A 26,291-nucleotide genomic window follows, 5' to 3' on the forward strand; every position below is an offset into this window, starting at 1 on the left:
TTATGTTTCCTCATTGTTGATGGTGGCTCAAAGTTAATTCCGTTTCATTTTGGAATCGACACAAGCTCATGATTTTCGGGACACACGAGTGTTTGCAGGGGTATAAAGACAGAGGCGGATGATTGAAAAATGCGTGGGAATGGCCCGCGTGGAGCCCGCCAGGCTCATAAAAAACCGGTCGAGCTCCCGGACAGTGTCCAGTGCCTATTGTGTTTTCTAAACAGTAGCTAGGCGCTCGGGCTTGCCTTGGAGAGAGCTCAGCTCCGATTTGAATCTGTTAAAATTCTATTTCCAATGCTTATTTTATTAGAGAAACCTATGAAAGCCTAGAAATCTTTTCAGACCCATCATCCAAGAGAATTAAGAGTGTGTGAATACACCTCTTTTGCAATTGATTCTTGCACGTCTGGGTTTGTTTATGATGGGGAAATACTTGAATGTGAGCATTGCGAACGATTGTAATATTTTCTTTGTTATCCATAGTAGAACCATCTGACCGATGTTTCCTGGGGTTCGGGACACCACCAAACTACATAAATCCTATGTTCATATGCTAGTTTTGCAATTCATTTCTTGCTCGAATAGTTTCGTTTGTTCACGCCAATGCTTCTAGAATGGTACTTTTACTAGTTCAACCTTCTCGAATACAAATTGGTAACGGGAAAATTTCCTCCTGCGTAACGGCGCCGCGTCAATGGAATAAAATTCCTAGTTTGCTAAAATCAACTTCGAGATCCGTGAATCTTTCCACAAACGCGTGATCTCTAAATTGACTTAGTCTGCGTGATGCTTTTCGTAATCTGTGCAGAAGTCGGACTTTGCCACTCCCCTTCCTCGATTCTCCAGCGTGAGACCAATACGTGCATCTGCTGAAGAATTTTTTTTAAGAGATCCTAACTCCAACTCCTCATCCCATGCGTGTATTCGTCTGACTCATTCCAATAGCAACATGGCTCGATCGTCTCATTGTCCTTCAAATAAAATTCCCTGTACAGGTCAAAGTTCCTATGCAGAAATCAGTTGATATTACCTTCAATTGTAATCACATGTACTCCCATCATCTCTTAAACTATCCTCTTGAACCGGGGACTCTCCTTGAATCCTTGATATTTGATTTAATAGGTTACCTCCCTACAATAGTCTCTGCGACTTGTCCGTTTGCATGCAGGGACGATGGGCTCCATGAATGCGTTTCTTATTTTAACATGTCAGTACCCATACACCACGTACCCCCAATTCTCCCATGATCTTTATTTTCCTAGGAAGGAGAAAATACCCTCTTAATACTTTACATCTTGGGGACTTCAAGGTCCAAGTAAGTCTCAAGATGAAGCATTTTAAGGTCATGCTTAAGACAGTTTTGTTAGAGTATCCCATGTTACTTTTTAGGAGAAATTTATGACACGTTTGCTAGGAGGTGCAACCGAAACCTGATACTTTCACTTAGGCAGATCGCCAATGGAAATTTCGAGTTCGAACCCGTGAATATATTTAGTTGGATCTCCACCGTCACTCAAAAATTTGAGCTAGTGAATTATGAGCTGTTGTGATATATTGACCGCTTCAGTTTACGCCACATCCCTAATGTGGAACTTGTTTTGCATAATACTTTCACATTTTCGCCTTAGTGGATCTCCCCTCACGTGTGGGATTTCTGTGTCTGGACCGTTCCCCCCTTAATCCATGCATCTTTCCGCACCGGCATTATCTCTATTAAAGATATTTAGAAATCTTCTAGGGATATTTAGGATATTTCTTATGATTTTCTATATTTCTTTTGATTATGTATATCTGATTTGATTTCCTTATATTGTCATATCATAAAGCCTATAAAAAGGCTGATGTAATCTTCATTATAACATATCGAAATATACAAAATTACTCTCTTCCGCATATCTCTCTAACTATCTGGACACCTCGATCGGAAGATAGATCCAATATATCCATCCAAGATATCCGAGTCACCATAAGTGGAAAATCACCATAAATTGTCATATGCTGCCTGTGCTATTAACCGCTTCTGCAAAAGTAACTAGATGCCGACTTGGCAACACGATATGATATCCGAGTCACCACCAGGCACCCACCATATATTGTTTATATACTACCTACTCTTTTGCATGCCAACAAAGTAGGGATGTTTCCTGCACGTCGGAAAGGGGAAGGAACTCCGAAATTCCCTTGCTCTTTAATTTAATCAATCAATCTCACTTATCACGCAAATGATTGTCCTATTATAATGACACCGCCAAACATTTTTTTATACATTTTGCCCTACTTTCTCAAGATATACTTAATGGTATGCAACAGCGACGTCACATATGAGGCGTCATGGCTGATTCCATATCAGAAGAGAGAAAGTTACCAAAAAAAAGTTCTAAACCATGCCAATTTAGTCATAAACTTTTCAATTTGACTAATTTAGTTTTAAACCTTTTAACGATTTGCCAATATAGTTCATCCGGTCCATTTTGGACGGGAATTTGCTATTGTGAACGTCGACTGTCCTACGTGATACGGCCGGTGCTGATGTGGATATTTTGTTAATTTTTTTTTATTTTCATTTTATATTTTTCCTTCTTTTCTTTTCTTTTTTTACAGTGGTTGGCGAGGCTCGCCGGAGCTCACTGGCCACTGAGCGAGGGCCGCTGGCGAGGGTCGCGGCCCTCGCCCGGCCTCGCTAGCCACAGGCGAGGCTGCCTTCGCCCTCAACCAGAAAGGTTGGCCTCGCCCATTACTCCGTCAATCCGATTTTTGTATCCCTTTAGGTAGATATTCACTAGCATGAATTTGCAAATAAAATCTGATTATTTAGCCAGGACGCATTGTAATTACTTATATGGTAAAGTGGACCTCCATGCAGATCCTAACCAAAGCCAATAGTAGTAAAAGCAGCCCCACAAAACTTAATGGACAGCTCAAGTGTGGCCCATATTGACCGCGACGCTTGCATAAACTAGTTGGATTGGACGATGTACAAAAAACGAGAGAATTAAGTATTGCTGCCACGATTGATTGATGGTTGGCCAATTTAGTCAGATATAGAAACAACACTCGTGAAATATTAAAAAAGACTTGGAAACCAATGCGAGGTATGGAGGAAGTTGCTACGAGGTTTACTAGAAAACCTAGTCAAATAATTGTGATGTTGTAAGAGGAACAACGACAAACCCATCACTAACACCGATCGTGCTTCTTTTTTTTGTTTGTTTATTAGCACATATGAAAAAAAAACATGGGTCTTTTTTGTCGTCTTGCGATTTGCTCCGTCATTAGGCGATTTAATTTCGTCGTCTTGGGTACTTAAGGTGATAAATTATGTTTTGCCACCTTTGGTAACCAACACGACAAATTAAGATCGTCTTGCTTATAGGGCAAGGAAAAGTTGATTTTTTATTGACATTGGCCGGCCAGATTAGGACCCGTTATCAAGCTATATGGGACAATACTTCAACTAGATTATACTAATTATTTTACTAATTGTTTCGATATATGAAAATTAGACTATAATAATTCGAAAATTCATAATGTCACTGCCTCAAATATGGATAAGCTCAACAAACAATCTGGCTACGTCAGATCAAATATAAATAATATGTTCAAAAACGTAATTATGAGGTAAAAGAAATCGATCATTATAAGTAATTAAACCTAGCGGAGGTCATCTGGGTGCACTTGCTCATTCACACGTCGATCCCACTTCGGTGCACGCACTTTGGCTGCAGCATAAGGCATATACTAAAACTGTTGGGTTTTGTTATCATTAATTATATATGCTTCTGTATTAAACCAATCGAACATATACCTAAACAAAGTTTAAAAGTCATACTCAACAGTGCGACGACAGGGCGCGGGGGGCGGCGGCAGCTAGGGTCGCCCAATCCTGTGGACATCCATGACTCGGTCACTCCGACCTTATCACAACCGTGACCTGGCCGTGAGAGAATAGTAAAAAGAGAAAAAATTAGGTCTATGAAAACTCACCGAGGGGCGGCGGTGACGAAGGGTGGCATGACGGCCGACAAGCATGATGGGAGGCGGGACGACGAGCAACGATGAGGGGTCATGAGTAAGTGAGATTATGTCTGTGAATAACACTATAACTGTAAAATACACTGTAACCATACATAACTGTAAATGGACAAAATTACAATTCGCTATTATGAAAATGATTGGCAGATTATTATTGAATCTCTTATTTTTTAAAAACTTAATTCGAATTAATTGGCTGGCATTTAATATATCAATCATCTTTCTTTTACAAAAGTAAAGAATAAAAAAAAGGGGGTGAAAAACTTTGCGTTGTAGCAAATATGCACATGGTCGCATGTATGCGAGAAATTGACATTTGAAAGTTTAAGAAGTTAAAGATATTATTCGCATGCAGTAAACATGGTATGTATGCTTCTAGCCATTGATTGTATTTTAGCTTCTCATTTTTTACAGTATTTAAAATTAACTAGTACAAATTCTTAGAAATTTTTATATAACTATGTAGTAATTAAAAATAATTGGAAATGGTTTTACAGATCCCCCTCCTAAAAATAATTTGAAATGCTTATCCACTTTCTTTCTATGCATAACCCTCCTAATAATCATTCTCTTATTTTTTTTCCTAAAATGTTTATCAATGTATATCATTGAAAGAATAGCAATATGTTTTGCTTTGTAGATAAGAATTTGAATTGTGGTAAAAAAGAAATATCATATTAAATAGTTTATCTTTCCATCCAATTGAAGCTAGTAATCTTTTTATTAATTCCTTATGACATGAAAAATAATGCATGCGGTAGTACTTTAAACTAAAAAGTAATCGAGTGAACGATTTTATCAATGAATTACTTATTTTCATAAAAAAAAAAATTAACCAAGGGAAGTATATGAGAAGACTTATACAAAAACCCTTTGTTTATTTTTTCTTGCTCATTAGTATAAAGACGGAAAAGGGGGGAAAATTGTCCAAAAAGTCATAAACCCATTATACTTTGACCAATTTGGCCGTAAACCTTTCAATTTTATCAATTTGTTTTGGTAAAAAATTTTACCAATTGAGTCCTAAACTTTTCGCGTTTTGCCAATTGAGTCAATCTAGCCAATTTTAACTGGAAATCACTAATGTGGACGCCGGTAGTGCCACGTAAGATTGTCAGCGCTAATGTGGACAATTATTTATAATTTCTTTAAAATATTTGAATTTTTTTATATTTTATATTTATATTTTTCCTTCTTTCTTTTCCTTTTTTTTCTACCAAATTCGGCAAGGGTCGTCGGCCACAGGCGAGGGCCGGCCGACCCTCGCTGACATGGAGATCCATGTAGGACATTATTTCAAGTAAAACTCTCCGCGTCAGCGTGCCATGTTGGATGGTCGGCGATAATTGAACGTCGCGTCAGTAATTTTCAGCGATAATTGATCGAAAGGACTCCATCGAAATTTGGTGCAAAGGTTTAAAACTTCATTGGCAAAATTGAAAAGTTTAAGCCCGAATTAACATCCGTACAATAGGTTTATGACTGATTTGGTAATTCTCTCAATATCGATACATAAATTTCTTTGAAATTAGAATAATTTTGTAAGTTTTGATGGAAAACAAAAGGTTATTGTTTACTTTTTAAAAGGTAAAAACAAACGGACACTTACTTAGGGTTACTCAAGACGGCTATGGTGGTAAACTATGTTTATCATTCTGGTTTTCAATTTGAATTTACCATAGTAAATGTTCTAATCAGGGCAATTGCTAAAAATATGGACCTTAGTGATTCAGTTGCTTGATATTCATTGGAATATGCAGAGGGTCGAAATTTAATTTATTAGAAATTAATCGGTTTTGTAAATTTTTTTCATAATCGTTTTCACCCAGAGGACGGGAAGCATACATTGAAAGGCAAGATATTTAAATCTTATGATGACTTTAGCCCTAAATCGTCCTATATAAATATTCAAAGACTAGCTAGTCCATGCCTCCAAAACTCGTAGGTCCGCCAAAATTATAAAAAAAATTTATATAAGGTGCATAGTCAAGTGTAAAAATATTTTTTATACAAACAGTTTGAGATGGAATCCCTCATTCTCTTACGGATTAAAAATTGATATCTATTTATACTAAATTTATCTTCCCCTAACATTGTCAAGCACTGGGTGACAAACAAAATTTCTATACCTAAAAACGCTGGCTAATGCTAATTTGTTGTTCATCCGGACCCTACACGAAAAGGCAATATAAAATTTTTTCATAGAGGGACCATATATGCATCGCATGCGAAGAAACCAACACAAATTACGCAAATAGATTGTAAAAGACAACACATTCATGGAAGGACCACAATCGAAGTTATGCAGTTTTGTCAAAGATTGAAGATGGTTGACGTCAATGTAAACCTAACACAGCCACTCTTTGTTGTTTTTGTTGCAGAATCTCGAAATCATCTTCATCTTCGCTCCAAATTTAGCCTTCAAGACTGGAACTGGCGTTATAAGGGGAATTGGGGTTCAAGCATGAGGGATTGATTCGGGGACTATGGGGGTAATTTCTACCTATTGTGCAATATGAAGAGAAGACGATGTTTATCTAACAAAAAATGGCATTGTTTCTTGAAAATCCTTTCACGTCACGCCCTCACCGTTACATGTAAAATAGCTGATGTTTACTGAACTAGCATGTTAGATAAATAAAGCGAGAAGTGCCCAAGAGGATCCAATTGCACTTTCTACCATAGGTTTAGGACTACATTTGTTCGATTAAAAAGTTTAAGACTCAATAGGGTTTCTGTACAATAGGTTTAGGACTGATTGTGCAATTTTCCCCTAAATCAACCTATGAAATATTCAAAGATTGGCTAGTCCATGCCTCCAAAACTCGGTAGCTTGCCAAAATTCTCGTAATATAAAGAAATTATATAAGGTCAAATAGCTTTTACACAAGCAGTCATGAAATGGAATCCCTTATTTTTACTAATAGGAATTTTGGATCCTCCTTGTTTAATGATCTTTCTACCGCGAATGTCCTATGTAAAAGTCCTAATATAAATATGATATTTCCCCCCTTTGTTTGAACTTGGAGTTCATCACTTGGAAAAGGTCAATCATACCATTTTGGTTGGAAGGTTCCAGTCAAGAGGTAGAAGTCAACCCTGAAGAAAATTTTTGTATAGGCAACAATAAGCACTCATTCATCGACAGCTCCTCCTAGATGGGTTGACATCAAGCAAAATCTCTTTAATTAAGTTCATTTTGCCAGCTTCAATCCAGCGGTTGAGCTCACATGTAGGATCTGCCATTCTTCTTCCAAGAATTCGTGCTAGTCATCCATGTTTTTCGGATCATAATTCTTTGAACTCATCAAAGTCAGCTCCCAATTAGATCTCCCTCTAACATTAATGGTTTCCATAGGGGAGAAGCTAAATTATATTTATAACAGTGATATCATATGTCATGTTGCTGTGATATTGCCTCATCAATTATGCTTTTCCATCGATCATGTGGACATATCTTTTCGTAACATTTGATTTGATTTGACATTAAAAAATTCAATTGTCGAAAGTAATGCAATAGGGTTACACAATGTCTCACTATTGCGCACTTTAATTCAAGAATTCAGTGGACAAAGGAAAAAAAAAAGGAAATAAAGAAGTCATCCTCATATTGTAAGAATGCATGCAGGACTAATCTGAAGCATGAATTTGGTGTCCATGATGAAGATAAAAGTTTGTTTCCGTACCGATATTTCACCTCGATGAACCCATATATGTTGAATGACCCTGTTAATTTATTTAGTTGTAATCAAATCAACGAATTATCACAAGAATGAGATATTTATCGTGCGTACGACACAACTCGACTCACTTTTCGCAAGATGAGAAAGGATGAACCATGAAAAACTCCCACTTAGTACCGTCAAATCTGTTCATTAGCACATGAAGTTTATAGAGGATAGTTGTTCAAGCTGGAAAGAAAAAGAAGTAAAGTTGGAGAAAATAACTAACCTTTATGATCCACCACAGGATCGATGCGGTCATAAGAGCGTTCCCATGGCTGAAAATATCGACGGCTGTAGATTTGATTTCCTATCGTGGAAAACTCAGATTTGAATGAGAGGCCGTGGAGGTAGGTTGTCGTGCTACTTTTCCTCCAGGTAGCCAACTAATTATGGTTGGACACGGAAATGAAAAAAAAAAACTAATCTTTATGTGAAAACAATGCTTTGGAAATAGCTGTAGCATACATCTAAGTCACAATTTTTTCCATATCCAACAATGACCATTAGAGAAAAACCCCACACTTTCACCTTCTGGGCCTGAAAAGAATATGAATTCAGGCTTATGGCATAGACCCAACTTTATTATAAGCCCAACTCTACTGGTCAGTCAGTTCAAAGAGAGTTTCCCTAAGCTTTTGTTGTATGTTGCACTATTGCTACCAGAAACAGAATATCTTCGCCTAAAGAATAAATCTCCTTTAGCCTTGCTAGATTATTTGTTCTAAGCACACATACCATCAATATATTACAGATTCCTGAGTTGGATATTTGAGTAATTGGATTAGGAATCCATGTCACTATCAAAACGAAGATAAGATACCTACGGTTAAGTCTCCAAGTCGGTATCGGTATCGAATGTCTTTAGTAATTTTGGATTGGCATCTCATCAGCTACAGGTTTTCCGAGACCCGAGTGAATTGCAGTCGGGATTTTTTCAAGTATCTCGCTTTGATAAATGAGTCGCTTTTATGTTCCATACAGAAAAACCTATGGGGTATGTTCGATCGCCTGGATAATATAAAAGTTATCCTATCTGGTATTTGGGGGTATATGTGGATCGATATTAGCCCAGATATTGTGCACACATACGTGCGTAGCTACGTACGGCTTTGCTCTGTTATGTCTTGTGCATGCATGCAATGATGCAAACGGGGGGAGAGATGGAGAGAGATGGAGAGAATATGCGCTTTATGCGAGAGAGAGAGAGAACATTCTGTCTCGGACACTTCAATTCATTCAACGTTAACCCTACATGTATCTAGCTTTTGAATAGTCCGACTTCAATAATGATCGCAGAAGCTAAAACCTTAACGTTCATCGCATGAGAAGTCCACCTTTGGATCGCTGGTCCTTTTCGCTCATGCATCGAAGAAATTTCAGAAGCAACTCTGGACGCCACGACACCATGGTGTCACCTCTTTTCCCCGCTTTACGTGAAAAATCTCGAATCCTTACAAAAACCACGTCGCCTTCCTGTAGCCTTAGCCTTATCTCCTCGTCGCAGGGATGAAAATGACTCACGTACGATCTCTCACTCGCGCTTGCGCTCGCTCACCTCGAGGCTCTATATAAACCCACCACCTTACTCCGTCTCCAAACCACACACGATCATGCCCCTCTCCCTCTCTCTCCCCTAAAGCAGCAGCTACTCAGGCAAAGATGAGGTCGATTTGGGCGGTTGCTCTCTTAGCTTCCTGCCTCGCCGTCCTCGGTGCCAACGCGCAGCGAGGCGATGATGTGAGTTCCATCATAAGCAGAGCCCAGTTCGATCAGCTCCTCAAGCACCGGAACGACCACGCTTACCCTGCGAAGGGCTTCTACACTTAGGATGCGTTCGTTGCCGCCGCGAGGTCCTTCCCGGGCTTCGGGACCACCGGCACCCGGGACACGAGGTTCAGGGATGTCGCGGCTTTCTTGGCTCAGACTTCCCACGAAACCACAGGTATAGAGCTAACAAGTTCGTATTAAGGTTGCACATACATACGTATATATCGCATGATATTTTGATACTGTTGGCTCTTCAGGAGGATCGAGGGACGCGCCAGATGGGCCCTACGCGTGGGGATACTGCCACGTGGAGGAGCGGGACAGGTCCAGAGATTACTGCGATCGCGAATCTGGATGGCCGTGTGCTCCTGGCAGAAAATATTACGGTCGAGGTCCAATTCAAATCTCGCAGTAAGTCCCTCCATTTTCGATGCTTTTGCATCTGGTGCATGCGTTCATGCAAAAGAAAAGTTAAATGCTTCATTTCCCGTAAAGATCACTATTGAAATCGAAAAAAATGAACGTTGATATCAATCAAATGGAAAAATTAAAATGTTAATACTTGACAAAGCATCATCAATTGCCTCCATGGCTTGGATGAGGAAGTTTGACCACCTGTGGACTGAGATCCTTGGATCTGTGGACCGGCTGGACGATTTTGGACAGTCTCATTTTCATGAAATTGAAGGACCAAACTAATGAAATCCCGAAGCACAAATCATAAAAGAACAATAAGACTTCAGCAGGACATGACAAGGATATATATTTACCTCAAAGTTGACCCTATCATCTCCATCTTGAGATTTTTGAAAATTTTGTCCGCGGTTTCATTACTCGCAGCAACTACAACTACGGCCAAGCGGGGCGCGCCCTCCGCGCCGACCTGATCAACAACCCGGACGCGGTGGCCAAGGACCCGGTCCTCTCGTTCAGGACGGCCCTCTGGTTCTGGATGACTCCACAGCCGCCAAAGCCCTCTAGCTACGACGTCATCACCGGCCGCTGGAGGCCGTCCAACGTGGACTTGGCCGCAGGGAGGGTCCCGGGCTACGGCCTCATCACCAACATAATCAATGGCAGGGAGGAGTGCGGGAAGGGACCCAACGCGGCCGTCGAGGACCGGATCGGGTTTTACAAGAGGTACAGCGACTTGCTGAAGGTTGGGTACGGCGACAACCTCGATCGACTGCTACAACCAGAAGCCGTTTGCTTAGCCGCATACGATGTTATGTGTCGCAAAATAAGTATGGCATGAGAATAATCAGCGTGCCATGTTGGCCTTGTATCCTCAATGAATTAAGTAAATAAATTTGGCACGCCGGAATCTTGTCTTTCCTTTCAGTGCTTCATGATCTTGGATCAGCTCTCTAGCAGTAACGCTGATCCGATGATAGAATGTAATGGACACGATCTATAAGTTGTATAGAAGAAGGCTTGTAGTGTAAAGTTGATTTGTAACCTTTACCCTAAGGCTGCGTTTGGTCGACCGAATAAAAGCCAGGATAGGATATGTTTTATCCTATCCTGTGTTTGGTAGTGGTCCAGGATAGGATAAGGTCGGATATAGACCGGATATAACCCGGATAAAAAAATCCGGGGGAGGGGGTGGGATAGATCTGGATAGGATTTCTAATGCCTATTTTTCCAGAAACCCTACGCTCCACTTGCCGTCATCTTCATCCCCACACATTGTGCGCTTTCACCAAAAAAATTTCTCGGCTTTTTTTTCCTTCACTGACTCCTCCGGACCCGTGAATAGCAAAAAATAAAAAATATCCTATCCAACTTTAAATCCGTAGTCCACCAAACAGTGGACATGATATGAAGAAATCCCAAGATTTCTTATCCTATCCTATCCAGTCCTATCATATTTAGACATCCGGACGACCAAACGCAGCCTAATATGTCAAAACTCGTTACGTAGCATTTACTCCGGCAACGTTCTCACCGCGACCTCGGTCACGTGCTTTCACGTGACTGAGGCGGTTCCTATTATAAGGGCTAAAACGTTGAGTACCCTTTGTCCTTAGATTTTTCGGATTGTTGCAAATTGCCCCTTGATTTTATGAATTTCTTTTCGAAATTAGCTACAAAGTTCCTACTACATTGATTGTAGAATCAAAAGAAGAAGTGAATTATACTTAAAGAGAAACAACAAATAAATAAATAAAAAGGAAATGAAATATAGGAAAAAGTCCCAAACTTATTGCATCGGTGCCAATTCGGTTTTAACCTATTTCATTAGTAACAATTCAGTTCTAAACATTTCAATTGTACTTGTTTAGTCTTAAGCATTTTCGCATTTGTATTAATTTAATCCATCTAGACAATTTAGGCCGAAAATCGCTAACGTGAATGCTGGCGGTCCTACGTGGCACAGTCGGCGCTAGTCATGGCCACGGGCCGGTTTTGGCTCGGAACCGGTCCGGTCAAACCCGGGCCCGGCCTGTTGACCTGGCCCGCGGTTCGGAACCGGAACCGGCCCGTGGCCTACTGGCCCGGTTCCGGTTCCGGTTCCAAATTATTTTTTTTTTTAAAAAATAATGAATATTTAAAAAAAATAAATTCATTATTTAAATTTTTTTTATAAAACAAATTGAACTCTAATTGCCATGCATTGTAAGAGAATTGATCTCCAATTATAATGTTTGGCTTCAGTGTATTGAACTCTAATTACAAAGCTTGGCTTGGATTTTATAAACAACCCCTTTGATGGTCTCTTCATTCCCAATCGATGTGGGACTCTCGGCTTATAAACAACCCCTCTGATTCGTCATCTGGCTTGAATCAGAGCCACAGAGGCGACGGCGGAGGTGGCGTGATTCGTCGAAGGAATAGAGAGAAACAATGTGAGGGAAGAGAAGGAGCCCGTGTCTCTCTAAAATTCTTTAGAAAAGGGAAAGAGGAAGACCATGGGAAAGTAAGGAGAGCGAGAGAGAGAGAGAGAGAGGAAAGAGGAGGGAATGTCCATAGAGCAGAGTGGGATAGAAAGAAAGAGAGCAGAGACGTTAATAACAGTGATGGGGATAAACAGAGTAGTAACGACTAGAAAAAAAACAAAGAGGCTTTCAAAAATTGCTAACACGTGGGTTTGTCTAGACACGTGTTGCATTCTGAATGGTCTATCTTAAATATGATACGCAAGAGAAGTAATGGAGAGAGCAAAGATAGGACATTAAAAAATTACTGACAAGCGGGCCTATCTTGACACATGTTGCGCTTTGAATGGTCTATCTTAAATCTGACTTGACAAATCTGTTTTACGCAATATTTTCTCGAGGATTACATATTGTGAAAACCCTTTTAGTTTTTCTTTGTTATTATTAATTTTTAAAAGTATTGGGAGGACTAGGTGAGTGAGGTGGAAAGGAGGGGGCGGCAGAAACGGCGGTGGACACTACGGCCACCTTTCTTAAGCAAGGTCGACGGTGGTGGTAGCCACCATCGTCAACAATTTCATAGATCGAACCCCATAGTTGTTGACGTCGTCACATATACTATCTCACATCATTTTCAAGTGTCCGATTTATTTTCGCCTAAAATTGATTGAAATATTTGCTCTTTCCTTGGATCGTGTCACCTTAATTTACCTCATCACACGCACGATCTCAGACCCATTTGACTAAACCGTTTGCTCTATCCTGAATTTGCCTCTCCAATTTCATTTCAATTTCTCCTTAAATTACGAGTAAAATCCACGAGTTCCAAAACTTTGGGTCAAAATTGCAAAAAGAATTGAAACATCGAGGGAAAATTCATAACAATCTGAAAAATCTAAGGACAAAATGCAATTCCCTCGAACTTATTGAACATTATTGCAAAATCTGAGTTATCGAGGGGGTGAATTGCCAAAGCTACAAAAACTCGAGGAGCAAGATCTAATTTCTCCAGAATATTCATTCAATCGCTCGCTTTCGTTCCACCTTCACCTTCTCCTTCAACCTCGAGCTCAAAACCCTGCGTAAAACCCTAGCTCAGATCCCGCAAAGAACAAACCTCAGCTCGAGGACGAAAGCAGAGCCGACAATGGGGAAGATCCCACCGTCTTTCAGGTCGGCCATCTCCACTTCAATGGCGACGAAGCCTTCCTCCCTCGCCACCATCAATCCCCCATCCGCAGCTGCAAAGCCCCTCCACTTTCCCAAGAAACCCGCCAGGTTTTCCCGGAAAACCCACGACCCGAATTCCCTCGAGTCACCGTCACCGTCACCGTCCGTCCCTCCCCAATTGCAGTCTCCGTTCACGTCGCCGGACTTGTCGGACGCCAAGAAGCTCTTCAGCTCCGTCGTCGCCGCCTCGAAATCGCCGCTTGACGCCCGCCTCCACAACGCCCTCCTCCAGTCCTACGCCGCGGTCGCCGCCACCGTCCACGACTCGATCTCCCTCCTCAACCACATGGTCAAGGCGTCCCCTTGCTTCTCGCCCGACCGGTCCACCTACCACGTCCTGCTGTCCCAGTCCTGCAAGACCCCCGGCGATTCGCTCTCCCCTGTTCACCAAGTCCTCAACTTGATGATCAACAGGGGGGTCGCCCCGAACCAGGCGACCGCCGACGTCGCCGTTCGGTCCCTCTGTTCTTCCGGCCGCGAGGATGAGGCCATCGAATTGATCCGAGAGCTGTCTTCGAAGCATTCGCCTCCGGACACCTACACGTACAATTTTGTGGTCAAGCATTTGTGTAAGAACAGGGCTTTGGGTACCGCGTACAATTTCATCGACGAGATGCGTGATTCTTTGGGTGTTAAGCCTGATTTGGTCACGTACACTATACTGATTGATAATGTCTGTAATACTAAGAATCTAAGAGAGGTGACGCGGTTGGTCAGCGTATTGAGTGAGGAAGGGTTTAAGCCCGACTGTTTCGTTTATAATACGATAATGAAGGGGTATTGTATGTTGAGCAGAGGGAGCGAGGCCGTTGGGGTTTATAAGAAGATGAAAGAGGAAGGTGTGGAGCCTGATCTTGTAACCTACAATACTTTGATTTTTGGGTTGTCGAAATCGGGGAGGGTAAAAGATGCTAGGAAATACTTGGACATAATGGTGGAGGCGGGCCATTTTCCGGACGCGGTAACATATACGTCGTTGATGAACGGAATGTGCAGAGAGGGGGATGCACTTGGAGCATTAAGATTGTTGGAGGAGATGGAGGCTAAGGGGTGTAGTCCAAATTCTTGCACATACAATACGTTGCTTCATGGGTTGTGTAAGTCGAGGTTATTGGAAAAAGGGATTGAATTGTATCAAATGATGAAATCTAGTGATATGAAGCTTGAGACAGCTGCTTATGCAACCTTTGTGAGATCGCTCTGTAGAGATGGTAGGGTGGCCGAGGCTTATGAGGTTTTCGATTATGCTGTTGAGAGCAAGAGCTTGACTGATGTTTCTGCTTACACTGCTCTTGAGAGTAGTCTCAAGTGGTTGAAGAAGGCAAGAGAACAAGGTCTTGCTGTCTAACTGGTATGTTATTTTTCTCTATTCTGGCGAATTCGTCTTGGTTGCTAGTATCTGAATATCTATTATTTATTTCTGTCTTGTTTACCTGTTGGGCAGAAAAAAGTGTAACAGTGCGACTTAATTGGTCTGTTACATTGTAGCTAGAGCACTTAGCTTGCTGTGAAGAAAGCACCCAGCTTCTTTCTTCTCCCAAACTATACCGATATTTGCTAATAAGAGGCACATTATTTAATGAAAGTACTGCTCCCTTGGATTTCACGATTACACAAAATAGTTGCCACTGAGGATTTCAGTAAGCTTGATATTTTAGCGTAGGTTGGACTAAAATGGTTTGGCGCCTAATTTATTCATGAGAAACGAGAATTCAAAAGTAACTAATTTTTCTGTTCTGTCGCATGAAAGGTTTTAGCATATAACCATTTAGTTGAGTCATCAAATGATGGAGATGGTAGCTGGGTACTTATGCTTTCGGCAGTGCTGAGTATGAGATAAGAAATTTGTTTCTGATAGTACTTTATATGATACATACAATAAAAGCATCATTTAAACATTTTGGCCTCGATAGATTTTTTTCCCATTCTGCTCTTGTTTCATCCACACCTAAATTGGGGATGGGCAGGATAACATGCACATAAGATGTATCTCTGCTAGGCATTGGAGTCCATCTGCTTTAATTTTCTATTCTAATATAGGTGAACCAACAGTGTGTTGACGCTGTGTGTTACTGTGTGGTAATTGGATTCTTTAAGATTATCTTTTCTCTTTTGGTATTTCATTCCAGCTGTCCATAACGATGATGCGTTTGGCTCTCTCAGATTTGGCGCTCATGACAGTAACATAGAACGGGCTGTACTCAGAACTTTGGCACATTATTTAACCATTGGAAGTATCTCCGAATCCAAAGGATGCTTATAATGGAATTTCTACAATGGCTGCTTTTGGACACATAGATGATTGTCATGGCCCGCCTTGTCTCTGCCAAGTATCTTATTATCTTTGTCTCAGAATACAGGGGAACTGAACTACTTTGAGGAAGAGCAAGATTTCGGTGTTCTGTGGAGGAGATCACTATTAACCATCCCTTTTGCATTCAACCACCGAATGTCGGCATGGCAGAGGAAGAAAATCATCAATTGGGTTTTGGGGCCAGCGATTCTGTAATGTCTTCTTATCTTCTATCAGTTTGTAACTGGCATGATGGTATCAAATTCTCCACCTATTACTCTCTTTTTTGGTGAAGTCTGTACATGAAATAATGTTTTCGATGTCCATTCGAGAACTTTTATGGGCTGGGCTTTTAGGGGGATTTAGGAAATGGTCCAGTCATGGGACTTTAATTTGACCGGACCTGGTAATGAAGCCTCAGAATTTGTTCGGAGGTGTATTTTATGGGAGCAGCAAGTGAAGAAGATGTTCTTTTCCTAGGGTTAATTCCAAAAAAAAGCAGCAACTTTAGGTCAAGGGATAATTTTAGCCAGAACTTTTTTTTGTCCCGTAAGAAAGCAGCAACTTTAGGTCAAGGGATAATTTTGGTCCGAACTTTTTTTTTGTCCCGTAAAAAAGCACTAAATTTAGGTCAAGTGACAATTCTGGTTCAAACTTTTTTTTGTCTCATAAAAAAACATTAATTTTCACTTAAATCCCAAATCTGGCCCCATTGACTTAGAAGTATTAATTATCTAAATTGACTATTCCACCTTAGCAATAAATCTACGTGGCTTGCTGACTGGGTTTAAAGCAATATTCATTGTCTTATTCTTTGATTAACAATTTAAAGAATAACGGTGAAACTGCTTGTCTCATTCACTTCACTGGCAAGTCAAAAATATCTCCAGATTGAATCTCTTTGGCAAGACGTAATCTAAAGCTGACTACCGCCTGTCGACAGACGATATGGACGAAATTCGCCAAGCTCACCGCCATAACCGTTTTTTCTCAAATAATGGTGACTTCGGACAGAAAGTCAACGGGGAGCCAGATTTGGGATCAGGGTGAAAGTTTGTGATTTTTTATGAGACAAAAAAAATTTTGGGCCTGAATTATCACTCGACCTAAAGTTGGTGCTTTTTTACGGGACAAAAAAAAGTTCGGGCCAGAATTGTTTTTCAACCTAAAGTTGGTGCTTTTTTATGGGACAAAAAAAGTTCGGGGGCAAAATTATTTCTCGACCTAAAGTTAGTGCTTTTTTTTGGAATTAGGCCTCTTTTCCTATTTTTGTGTGTTCCCTGCAACGTGCTTTTTGAGTATTTTGGTCAATGAATCAGTGTAGCCGCCAGCAAGTGCGGACAAACCTGTTTACCAGGGCACTCTGCTTTTGCTAGCCAGTGTCATTATATCTTCAGGCTCACGTAAATATTCAAAACATAGGATGATGATCCAATGTCCCCTTGTCTCAACTCTCACATGAAATGAAGGCTACAATAACCACTTTCACTTGCCATGTCCCTGCTCATGATTAGTGTTGAAAATGCCTGATTTCACTGTTGAAGTCATTGATAGTCAGAATACTGTGAAGAGACGGGAAGAAAGAAAGAAAGAAGCAATAAAGAACATTAATGCATTGAAAACCATAAAAAAGTTTTAATTAGCTGCTCAACTAGTGTGTGGAACATTATAACAAAATCTTTCTAATCAAAATTTTAAGTCTGTGAGAACTTAACTGGTGGACATTTTATAGAGCTATCGAACATCACTACAAAAAAACACCGGATTAGCGACGGAATTTGCGACGGAAAACGTGGAAAAATCCGTCGCAAATCGAATTTGCGACGGATTTTGCGACGGAAAAAATTCCGTCACTAATCGGTCGTCGCAAAATTTTGCGACGGAAAATTCACAAGTTCGTCGCAAATTTGAGACGAAAAAAAATTTGTCGCAAAATTCATCACAAATTTGCGACGGCACATAGTCCGTCGCAAATATTCCGTCGCAAATTTGCGACGAACTTTGTCCGTCGCAAATATCCGTCGCAATTTCGTCGCAAATTTGCGACGAACTCGATCCGTCGCAAAATTCGTCGCAAAAATCCGTCGCAAATTCGTCGCAAATTTCGTCGCAAAATTTGCGACGAACGTTTGTCCGTCGCAAAATTTGCGACGCACGTTTGTCCGTCGCAAAATTCGTCGCAAAAATCCGTCGCAATTCGTCGCAAATTTCGTCGCAAAATTTGCGACGCACGTTTGTCCGTCGCAAAAATCCGTCGCAAAATTCGTCGCAAAAATCCGTCGCAAATTCGTCGCAAAATTTGCGACGAACGTTTGTCCGTCGCAAAATTCGTCGCAAAAATCCATCGCAAATTTGTCGCAAATTTCGTCGCAAAATTTGCGACGAACGTTTGTCCGTCGCAAAATTCGTCGCAAAAATCCGTTGCAAATTCGTCGCAAATTTCGTCGCAAAATTTGCGACGAATGTTTGTCCGTCGCAAAATTCGCCGCAAAATCGTCGTAAAATTTGTCGCGAATTTCGTCAGAAAATTCGTCGCAAATTTCGTCGCAAATTAGTGACAAACTTTAATGATAGCAAAATTCGGCTTAAAATATTCGTCGCTATTTTTATATCATTTCGGCCATAAATTCTTGTCCATATCAATCAAAGGAGACAATGATATATAATTGAAACAGAAAAACGAACAAACCATAAATTCTGACAAACCAGCCACAATGACATATAATTGAAACAAATAACAGAAGGAAAGTTGTAAAGTCTGACATGATACTATTTGATATGCAATCTTACAATACAGTCAAAACATGAACTAAGAGACGGGACAACCATAGAAGATGCAAAAAAACCATACAGAAGAAGACGCGGCTTTGGTACGATGGCAGGACACCAAAAGTAGTCACTTTTGTCGAGACCTGAGGAAATGTCGATAAATAAATCAGTCCAGAATATAAAAAAAGCGTTTATGAAGCAAGCTTATGAAGCAAAATAACAAAAGGGTTAACAAAAATACGTTTTGGGACGAACATAAATGTTCTTACATATGAATATGAGTGAAATTATGAAAAACCAAGATTATGAAGCAAGCTTACCCCCGATTTTGAGAATTTTAACTAGAAAGACCGGAGATAATCTTCATCATCATCATCATCATCAGCATTCTTGGCATCAATGTGTTGGTCATCATTGTTCCCATCACCTACTGGATTGGCTGGAGGTACAGGAGGATCGCCATAGCGATTGATGTTAAGGTGTTGCATAACGACTCTCATTTGTTCTTCCAAGTTATATATGCGTTCATCCTTCTTAACAAGTAAATTATTCAGACGATGCACTTCTTGGGTCAATTGCTCGTCTGGTCGTGACCTCCTTCGACCAGTCCCAGTGGATGATGAACTTCCAAGATTATTCGGCATGTACATCCTTGATAATGATCCCATCCCAAATATTGTCCCTTTTCTCGCTCCACCTGTTGCCTCCATCCATAATGCCATATTATCAACTGGTGGCCGGGATTTAGGACAATCATCACTACCACTAGCACTGCTCATTAAAAGTTCATCATATTTTTCCTACATTAACAATGTAGATGAAAATAAAATCACTATATATATATCTACCAAAAATATTGAAAGCATTCACGGTTTTCATTATAGTTTACATATAAGCCAAAGTATAACCTTACATACCTTAATGCCTTTTGCTCGATCGCCACCCATGTCTTATCTTTCTTTTGAAATGTGCGTTCAAATGTAGCTGCAAATGTCGGTTCCGTCCCCAATTCATGTGCCTACAAAATGTAAACATGAGTAATTGAATTAAATTAACTTATAACTCATTTAACAGACTTACCATTCGTTTGCGATGCTCCGCAATGTTGATAGAGCCCTCAAAGATATGTGGCGACCCATCACTAGAACTAGAAGATTGATTCTTCTTATTCCGCTCACGAGTTGCCGACTGCTCGGATGCCCAAAATGTGTTAATTGCCTCCCAATTGTCACCGTAAGAAAGACGGCTTCGCTTGCTTGCTCTTCGCTCTATTCATGACATTTCGCATAAAATCACTTATTTTCTTATCGAAAATTCTTCTCACTTCATTGTCTTCCGCTTCCTCCCACTTGAAACTTCCGCTGCAATGAATAAAAACACAAATTGAAAATTATTATGATGATTACATATCCATAACCATGCACAAGACAAATATAGACAGATTTTGTAAAGTTCATGTCGGGGAAAATATCTGGGCCTTTAGGTATCGAAAACTACGGAGTTGTTATGTTCCCTTTACATCATTCTTGACCATCAATATACTACACCATATTTAATTGGTGAGAAAATAAAATATGTAAAACTTACCTTGAACTCATTCCACCACATTTCTTTCGCTTCTTATGGAACATTTCTGTAAGTAATATACTCTCCCATCCAAAAGTTTCTTACTATTTTGTTTAATTCCTCACAACAGACGGAGCATCCGTGAACTCGCATTCATATGAATATTGTGCAACATGGACAATTCAATTGACATCAATATCTAAAGCCCTAAATATTACATATACTAAAATAAAAATGAAGTACTTACGAATCTCCAAATGGGCATATGAAGAATCGGTTATCTTCTTGACCTATGTTTCCGTCAATATTCGATTGTTCGCGAATAATGGGGTGGAACGGAAGGAGAGGAGCTAAAGGAGATTGAACGAGAACGTTCGGTTCGCATGTGGCCAAGTCCCGTAACATGTTGTTGAGTGTTGGAGGAAGGGCCAATGTGTCCATATTGTGACGGACCATATTGTGGTTGAGGGTTAGATGCCGGGACAGGGGAAGAGGAAAGGGACGGGACGAGGACGAGGAAGAGCCTTGTCTTCTAGGCATGTGACCTCCACGTTTAAACCGACAAGTAGGAAGGTTATGCGAATATGTAAAGAACTATTGACACGTATTACAAACATATAATGATGTACATGACGAAGCTTACCATTTTGATGGAAAGACTGAGAAAATGTTTCCTTCAAATGAGCCAATGTCGAGTGTTTATGACGTGCAATTTCCTACAAACAAATATACTATGAATCCCATTCATTTTGATATGAAACATCAATGTATGAGCACGATTTGGGTGGCTACAGGTATTAAACATCACTATATGAATCGCATTCATTTTGATTAAATTTTTTTTGACAACGTACTACAATTTAAATTTCACTGAAAGTGGGTGGCCACAGGTATTATGAGTCATTCTGTACAGTTTTGTAAGAAAAAAATTATTATTATTGCAAAAAAAATTTTTGGGCCCTAAAAAAAAATTTCACTAAAAGTTAGTGGCCACAGATATTCTAAGACATTTTGTAAAGTTTTGAAATTTTAAAATTTTAAGCATTTTTAAATTATTATTTTTTAATATAAATTTGAAATCGTGAAATAAAAAAATTTGTCCATACTAAAATTGGGTGGCCACAGGTAGTCTAAGCTATTAGGTAAAGTTTCCAAAATTTTTGTCCTTATTTATTTTAATAATTTTTAGGGCACGTTAAAAAAATTAAATATAACTAAAAGTGAGTGGCTACATGTATTATAAGTCATTGTGAAGTTTTGAAAATTTTTAAATTCTAATTTTTTTTTGGCCATCTAAAGAAATTTACATTTCACCGCAAGTTGATGGCCAAATGTTTTCTAGGCAATTGTGCAAGTATTGAAATTTTATATTTTTTTAATTTTTATTTCACCCAAAAAAAATAAAAATTTCCCTCACAATGGGTGACCACATTTATGTTAAGCCATTTTATAAGGTTATGGAAATTTTTAATTTTTTAATATTTTTTTCCTCGGAACGTTAAAAAATCTAAATTTCATTGAAAATGGGTGGTCACTATTAATTTTTGCCATTTTGTGATATTCTGAAATTTTTGTTTTTTAAAAAGTTTAAAAAACTTTTACGGTCAAATTTCATATTTGTTGCCAACATATACCATTGTTTTAATTTTCCGTAATTTTCCTTGATTTTTTATAGAATTGTTCAATTTTCAAGCATTTTCTGTGAAAACGCTTAATCAATCAACTTATCGTCATTTAACGCTTAATCATCCACATAATAGACAAATTAACCAGTCGACCATCGATCAAAACCACATGCAATCCCGAAATCGACCAAGTAACTTAGCCAACGAAAAGTGATCCTAAATAATCCTTAAACAAGTCCGACTAATTACCTAATTATACTAACTAGGGTTTAGAGAGTTGCTTACTTGGTTCAAGGACAATAAAAATCGGCCGATAGAACAGTTGGCGGTCCCGGCGCAAGCGTGAGCTCAAATGGTGACTAGTCGGCGGGTGCTCGGCCACGACCGGAGAACGACGGCGAGCTCGGCGGCGATGCATCGTGGCGGCGACGGTGTCGGCGGTGGCAACGGCGTGGGGGCGGCAGACCAGCCGGCCACAGCCTCGGCCGGCGACCGAGAGGCGGGTGGCAGCGGGTCGGCGGCGGCAGCGGCGCGCCGGGCCCGGCGGTGCGCTGACGATGGCGTGCGGCGGCGGGCCGTGCCGGCTCAAGTGGCGGGCGACGCGGATGGATTGCTGCTTGGGACCGACCGCGGGGGGGCGGGCCACGGGCCGGCGAGGTGGAGGCGAGGCGGGGCGGGCCGGCGACGGCGACGGCTGCGACGGCGATGGGCGGGGGGAATGCGCAGATCTGGCGGGGGGCGGCGTCGGGGAAGGGGAGGGGTAATGACATGTAAATTTGCGACGGATTAATTTTTCTGTCGCAAATTTGAACGGCAAAATTTCCCTCGCAAAATTTGCGACGGACTATGCTGTCCTTCACAAAATTTGCGACGGGCTGAACTGTCCGTCGTAAAATTTGCGACGGACTGAACTGTCCGTCGCAAACCGATTAATTTTCCCGTCTCAAATTTGCGACGGATTAATTTTTCCGTCGCAAATTTAAACGTCAAAATTTTGACGGCAAATTTGTGACAGACAGATTAGTCCGTCGCAAATTTTGCGACGGAAATCATGGTCCGTCGCAAAATTTGCGACGGACTACGCTGTCCGTCGCAAATTTACAATGGATTTTTTTTACGACGAAAATTTCGAGCGGTAAAAATCTTATCGCAAAATTAACTTCCTGTCGCAAATTTGCAACGGACTTTCTATATCGGTCGCAAATTTGCGACATAAAAAAAATTCCGTTGCAAATTTACGACGGATTAAATTATCCGTATACAATTTCGAACTGTACAAATTCTCTCGCAAAATTTGCTACGGACAGCTTGAGTCCGGCACAAATATGCACATACTACATGAACGTTGTAAATTTGTGAATTTTTTTTTTCGGTCAAAAATTTATCATCTCATTTATTTGGGTCCTAAATTTGCTACATCTTTTTTTCAATCCAAAATTTAGGCATCTCAAATGTTGCAATAGAAATTAGAATATCGGAAATGTTAGGGCACGTTAATAATATTAGACTTGTCGGCATTTAGGGACAAAATTTCGGACGATCAATTAAAATAAAAAGAATAATCAACAATAACAATAATAAAAAAGCACAATAACAATAATAACAAGAACAATAATGATAACAACCAAAATAGCACCTGTAGCATTAATAATTACACATCTGTAGTGTTTTGTGACAAAAATTTTAATCTTCGTCTTCGTCTTCGTCTTCGCCTTCGTCTTCATCTTCGTCCCTCGTCCTCGTCTTCGCTATCCGTCGAAAATCAGATTCGAACATTCTTGTACATTTAACTCGCAAATTTCAGTTGGCTCCACATCTATCATTGCTCCACACGGATCTCGTAAAGTTGGTATGTTATATTCCTCAATTTCAACCGTGTTAGACACTTCCTCCTGTTGGTAGGCTCTATCCTTCCAGTGTTCCTCGATTTTCCTCCGTGCTTTGATTTTACATATGCCCACCAATCAGCTTTGTCACGTTTCAAACTAGAATATGATGCATAACATACTTGAATTGCTTGTTGTGCCAAGACAAATGGTTCATACTTCATATACCTTTTCTTGTGATTTATTTCAACCAAATTGAACTTCGTATGCACCTTCATTCATTTGACGGGGTCGAACCACGTGCACTTAAATAACACAACCCGCATCATTAATGGTCCAGGGTACTCTATTTCTATGATTTCATCCAACAAGCCATAAAAATCATCTTCGAATCATCACCATTGGATGACCGAATGCGGACACACCACTATTCATTGTGGATTTTCCCATTCCATATTCTTGAGTATGAAAATTATATCCATTTATGAAATATGCTGGCCAACTTCGAACTCTTAACTGTGGACCTCATGACAGATAATGTAGCAATCATTGCCCTCCAATTTCATCATAATTACTGTGAACCTAAGGTTATACATGCAAAGTTAATAATATATATTTAACTAAATGATGTATATAATTTTAATAACTTGGTTTTGATCCATAGGCAACTTACATATGTCTTGAACCATGCTGCAAATTGTTCATCGCACAAACGGTCAAACTCATTTGGTTGTAGTCCAAACATTTCAGTTTGGAAAATCCTAATATTAAAAACCATATCATTATTAGCAAATATTTGACACGCAAAACATATATTTACAAATTTACACTTACTTGAAGTATGGTTACTACCGAATGAGTTCGGTAGAAATATAAGTATGGGTTTGCATGAAGTTCTTCGCCCGATAAGTAACGAAATTGACATGTGCCGCTTGGTCGACCCGAGATAATTGAAAATAGAGAATCTTTGTGCAATTGGGATCAATGGGGCCCTCGTCATTTCTGCCCGCTCTCCGCCTCTTGCATTGAACGTGCGGCTCAAAATAGTATGATGCAAATGTCGTCACTTCTTCCACAATATATGCATTACAAATTGAAGCTTCAACATGTGCCTTATTCTTCACTTTTTTCTTCAAATGATATAAGAATCTAGTTGAAATAGAAAGAAGCTTATCGGGACATATTATATGATAAACTCATTTGAACTGTATTTTAAAGAAAACATTACCTTTCAAATGGATACATCCATCGAAATTGGACGGGACCTGCAACTTTGGCCTCATAAGGCAAGTGAACTAAGAGATGCTCCATCGAATCAAAAACGCTGGAGGAAATATCCTTTCTAAGTTGCAAAGAATAATTGGAATATCTCTCTCTAGTTTTTCCATGTGCGATGCTTTTAACACTGTCGAGCAAATATCATGGAGGAAATTGCTTAATTCCGTAATGGCGCCCCATACAAAGTTCGGTAAAACTTCATTCAAAGCTATTGGAATTAGTCTTTCCATCAGGATGTGACAATCATGAGCGACTTTTCAAACTCGTCAACTTGCATTTCTTCAAATCAACACATCTCCCGAGGTTCGAAGCATATCCATCAGAAACCGCCTGATTTCAACCATTGACAAACAACTCGCCTCTGCTCCTTATCCAATGTATAAACTGCTTTCGGTTTTGGTCCCCTGCTGCTTGCATCCACAACTAGTATTGGCCGATTGCAAATATCTCTCATATCTTTTTTTGCGTTCAAGTTGTTTTTTGTTTTTCCGGCGACATCCATCACAGTATTTATGACATTGTCGAAAACATTCTTTTCTATGTGCATGACGTCAAGATTATGATGAATAAGATGAGCCTTCCAATATGGTAGATCCCAAAATATACTGCGTTTTGTCCACTTATGTGTACTTCCGTACTCAAAAGTCGTGCCGTGCGGGTTTTCAACAATGGTTGGAAAGTCCTGCACACGCTCCCAAATTTGATCGCCGGTCCAACCTCAATGGTGGGCCAGCGTTCTTCATCTATTCTTCTTGAACTCTTTAAGCTGTCCAATGGGTTTCATTACATTCGATGCTAGAGACTCATGATGAACATGCAATGGTTATGCAAGATTTCTTAGATATTGTGACTACATCATGCTAAAACTTTCCTTTTCTGTGTTATTATTACATAAATTCAAAGGTTGAAACATAAGAGCCCAAGACTGGCAGATTGTGATGGTATTGATTCTGCCAATGACGGATACGGGATTTCGATTATGGTGGCGACATAAGTAGTTAAGGAAGCGAGATGAATGTTATTTATAAAATTGGCTCAGGAGAAAATACATATAAATCATTGGCCAAGCCATGTTTCAACTAGTGTCGAGCTTGAGACTGATGGCGATGGCCATCACTTACCCTTGAGGTCCGTCTTTGTCGTTATGTTCTACTATCGAGTCTTTTGCCATGCGATATTGAAGTACACAAAAGATATGCAAACTTTAAATTGTGAAACTACGATATGACAGTCATATCGTATGCACAAATTCTTCTTACAATCATTTAAATGCCTAGAGTCAAGAACTTTAGATTATGAGA

At 40.0% G+C, this 26,291-nt stretch overlaps 1 protein-coding gene and 1 pseudogene across 2 annotated transcripts; both read left to right on the plus strand.

Moving 5' to 3' along the window:
- The first annotated feature begins 9,337 nt into the window (after nucleotides 1–9,337).
- LOC115683619 (endochitinase-like) lies at nucleotides 9,338–10,859 on the plus strand (annotated as a pseudogene).
- Nucleotides 10,860–13,449: 2,590 nt separating this feature from the next.
- Nucleotides 13,450–16,399, plus strand: LOC115687835 (pentatricopeptide repeat-containing protein At2g17670). Of its 2 annotated transcripts, none has more exons than XM_030613521.2 (2): nucleotides 13,450–14,984; nucleotides 15,763–16,399. In XM_030613521.2, exon 1 carries the CDS (start codon nucleotides 13,551–13,553, stop codon nucleotides 14,979–14,981), a length of 1,431 nt encoding a protein of 476 aa, XP_030469381.2. In that variant the 5' UTR covers nucleotides 13,450–13,550; the 3' UTR covers nucleotides 14,982–14,984; nucleotides 15,763–16,399. The 2 variants fall into 2 exon arrangements, with proteins under 2 accessions (XP_030469381.2, XP_030469403.2); XM_030613543.2 differs by having other exon boundaries at nucleotides 15,797–16,399.
- Nucleotides 16,400–26,291: the final 9,892 nt, after the last annotated feature.

The sequence above is a fragment of the Syzygium oleosum genome, unplaced genomic scaffold (genome assembly GCF_021117445.2).
Source record: "Syzygium oleosum isolate NSW1041296 unplaced genomic scaffold, Sole_v2.1 Sole_v2.08, whole genome shotgun sequence".
Taxonomy (NCBI): domain Eukaryota; kingdom Viridiplantae; phylum Streptophyta; class Magnoliopsida; order Myrtales; family Myrtaceae; genus Syzygium; species Syzygium oleosum.

Excerpts from the sequence above, each read along its gene's own strand:
- LOC115687835 (XM_030613521.2), top strand. The coding sequence starts at position 13,551 with ATGGGGAAGATCCCACCGTCTTTCAGGTCGGCCATCTCCACTTCAATG.